At 37.7% G+C, this 3,442-nt stretch overlaps 1 protein-coding gene across 2 annotated transcripts; it reads left to right on the forward strand.

Moving 5' to 3' along the window:
• The first annotated feature begins 1,077 nt into the window (after positions 1-1,077).
• Positions 1,078-3,219, forward strand: LOC120745851 (interleukin-1 beta-like). Of its 2 annotated transcripts, none has more exons than XM_040051039.1 (5): positions 1,078-1,133; positions 1,421-1,658; positions 1,823-1,984; positions 2,238-2,371; positions 2,519-3,219. In XM_040051039.1, the coding sequence occupies exons 2-5, from the start codon at positions 1,442-1,444 to the stop codon at positions 2,738-2,740; spliced, it is 735 nt and encodes a 244-aa protein (XP_039906973.1). In that variant the 5' UTR covers positions 1,078-1,133; positions 1,421-1,441; the 3' UTR covers positions 2,741-3,219. The 2 variants fall into 2 exon arrangements, with proteins under 2 accessions (XP_039906973.1, XP_039906974.1); XM_040051040.1 differs by having other exon boundaries at positions 1,084-1,133; positions 1,424-1,658.
• The last annotated feature ends 223 nt before the right edge of the window (positions 3,220-3,442 follow it).

The raw sequence follows: 3,442 nt of genomic DNA on the forward strand, positions 1-3,442 counted from the left end.
ATAGCTGCAAAACTAGTCACACAATGAAAACTTTTATTTGGAGCTTATCGGAAGATCGTAGCATTTTTAAAGTTTATATGGAGCAACAGGATGTAAATATCATAAACAGTATATTTAATTAGAGCCCTTCCCCTGCCAGGCACTGATAAATTACTCAGAGCTTTCAACTGTGACAACTATGCCTGACACACTCGGTCAATAAAAAGGATCTAAGAGCATGTGGCAGCAGGGTGTGGTTTTGGCTCACCTGCAGAGGAAGCACCAGGAAAGTGGAGAAATAAACAACCCAACTAAACCACGTTAAACTGTATCTGACTGTATGTTGAGAATTCTTGGTATCAGCTTTGTAACATACCTAACACAAATAGCACCAGTTGCACTACACTTCCTATTTTCTTTTTCCAAAATAACAGCAAAACCCCACAGAGTGCTCAAATAAGTGAGAAAAAATAACAACTTTCAAACAAGTAAATGTTGGGTTTCATGTGACGAGCCATGCGCTTCATCGGCTTTCTGTACTTTCTGTTATTCCCGCTGTGACTCCACATGACTTACACTTTTAAGACGCTGATATTACTCAACCCTTTGATACTGTTTTAATACAGGGCCAACAAAGAGTTTACAGATGCCAATCTTACACCTTTATTTACCTTCAGTATGCTTAAATCACCTCCTTAAAAATTTTGTTTTTAAAGTCATAAATCTGGAGTCAAATGTAGTAACTAAAAAAAATATAAACGTACAGTTCTCAGTATTTTGTTGCTTGTTGATTCTGCTTTATGATTCAGCGGTATAGCTTCCTCTTTTCAATATTGCATGTGAGGGTTTTCAGGCTGTTCAATGTAACTCTACTTGAAAAAAGGAAAAACATTGTTTTCCCCTTAAAAATCTAAATAACATAATTCAGTGATAGTTATAGTTTATTTATTGCTAGATACTAGGGGACCTTCAAACATGTCAGTGTAATTCCAGTATTTCATCACTGAAAGCACCGGAGCTCCACTCCTTGTTTGGCTCTAGAAATTCCCCAATAGGAGGAGACGAGGGAGCGTATAAAACTCCTGCCAGGCAGGTCAGTCAGACAACTGCTAACAAAGCTCACTGACACTGAACTGAACTACAGGTTTCAACAGGTAAGCTGACTCAATTTGTTGACAGTGTTAATGTGGAGCAGATTATAAGGAGGATCCTTTATAGAGTGTAGTTGTTTTTTGCTTAGGTTTCATTCATAGATTAAATTCACAAATTGGTGAGGCAAATGTCTATATTTCTTTAATGCATTATATAAAAATGTCATGTTTTTTTGGTTCAATAAGAAACAAAAATAAATAAAATAGCTGATAAAAAGGTAGAAGACATATTTAGATAATGTGTGAGTGAATGAATGTGAGTATAATAGAAACTGTTTTTTGGGCTTTAGCAGATCTTAACTCAGTAAAAGATGGACTTCAAAATGAGCTACATGGCTGAGGAATGGAGACTCGAGATGCCCAAGGGACTGGACTTGGAGGTTTTACATCATCCAGTGACAATGAAGAGTGTAGCCCACCTAATCATTGCCGTGAACCGGTTAATGACCAGCACGTCAGGGTCAGTGCTGAGCACAGACTTCCAGGATGAAAACCTGCTGCCCATCAGGTTGAAGAGCTTTTTGGAAGGTAATCACACAGACAAGACTTCATTTAAATAGTGGAAAAACACTGAACTATTATATTATATACTATTATCTATGTCTTTTCTCTGATCTAACTAAAGCCTTTGGTTTAAAACAGCATAACAACACCATATTCAACCATGCACGTCTGTTTTTTTTCCCCCCCAGAGGACAGTATACTAGAGAGGACAGGTGCACCACCTCAGTTCATCAGCAGGGATGAGATTGAGTGCACTGTGACTGACAGCCAAAAGAGGAGCTTGGTTCTGGTCCAAAGCAGCATGGAGCTCCATGCAGTGATGCTGCAGGGAGGCAGTGATGACCGCAAAGGTAACTACATGTGACACTTAGACGTTTAAATAGTTTAAAATAGTTGAAAATCGTTCTCGATGCAGAATCATCTGTTTTACATCATCCGTGTTGTTAGAAACATGAAGTAGAAAAGAACTAAAATGCCATAAAGTAGAAAGGATAGGTAGCCTGAATTTATTAAACTGATTCAATTGTGCCTCTAACATTTTTCTGCTTACGTACGCTGCCATGATTTATTAAAATGACCCTGTATCCATCACTCTCTCCACAGTGCACCTGAACATGTCGACCTACGCGCACCCTACACCCATCGCTGAGACCAGGCCTGTCGCTCTGGGCATCAAAGGCACAAACCTCTATCTGTCTTGTCACGAGGATGACGACAAGCCAACCCTCCACCTGGAGGTAAACTTCTTTCAGGAATCTCACATGAAAAGCACACCATTTGTTATAATCTATAAGACACTGCACACATGTAGATGAATTAATATTTGATATCAGGCCTAATTTTGTTGACTGAAACTCTCTGACATGGATGTTTGCTCTTCTCAGGAGGTGACGGATAAAAACAATCTGTCAAGGATACACACTGAAAGCGACATGGTGCGATTTCTCTTCTATAAACGCGACACTGGGCTCAGCATCAGCACTCTCATGTCTGTCCGCTGCCCCAACTGGTACATCAGCACAGCGCAGGACGACGACCAGGTGGTGGAAGTGTGTCAGGAGACCGCCCCACGCTACAGAAGCTTCAACATCCAGCGCCAGAGTTAAAACCCATTAAGGATTCCCAAGATGAATTTTGGAGCTCTATTTGCGCTCCAGTTTGACCTTTTTACAGTATGTGCTAAGTACATAAATTGGAATGATTAATGATGTAAAGTTACATCACAAGGTAGCATCATTGTGCTCTCTGAGCATCTGGTGTGTATTTATGTATTTATTTATTTATTTTTATTTCCATTTTTATATCTTATGTCTTATTTTTATTTAGAGTTGATTGAAAGGTATTTGATATGTGAGACTTAAACTTCACATCAGTCTTTTTATGTGTTTAAACTGTGTACTATAAAATTTTCATGCAATGAGAAGGCTGTAGATTTAAGATGGAATGACGTACTGTAATACTCTTGTCTAAAGTTGACACATTGTTTTAAATCTTTTGTTCACCTTGTGTAAAAAAAAAAAAAAAAAAAGCTCTAATAATATGTTTCTTGCAAAGATCTAAAATAAAAAAATCAATATTTTGACAACTTGTGCTCTGACATGATAAGACATGATGTTAAATAAGAGGAACTTCTCCTTGTACTATACCTGCTTTTATAAATGTCTAGTATCCAAGTGTTTAAATAATTAACCCAAAACTGATATATTGTCACAAGCCTATACAAATCCTAATTTGAATTTGAATTTAAAAAAATAATTAATTAAGGAGTGCGTCACTAGAGGTACCTGGATATAAATCAAATCAAATCA

Source organism: Simochromis diagramma, unplaced genomic scaffold (assembly GCF_900408965.1).
Source record: "Simochromis diagramma unplaced genomic scaffold, fSimDia1.1 OVJJ01000131.1, whole genome shotgun sequence".
In the NCBI taxonomy this organism is placed as follows: Eukaryota; Metazoa; Chordata; class Actinopteri; order Cichliformes; family Cichlidae; genus Simochromis; species Simochromis diagramma.

What these genes read in the sequence shown, in the direction of transcription:
- LOC120745851 (XM_040051039.1), top strand. Translation starts at nt 1,442, where the DNA reads ATGGACTTCAAAATGAGCTACATGGCTGAGGAATGGAGACTCGAGATG. An exon ending in AGGCAGTGATGACCGCAAAG is followed by an intron (nt 1,985 to 2,237) that starts GTAACTACATGT and finishes CTCTCTCCACAG; the next exon opens with TGCACCTGAACATGTCGACC. An exon ending in AGCCAACCCTCCACCTGGAG is followed by an intron (nt 2,372 to 2,518) that starts GTAAACTTCTTT and finishes TGCTCTTCTCAG; the next exon opens with GAGGTGACGGATAAAAACAA.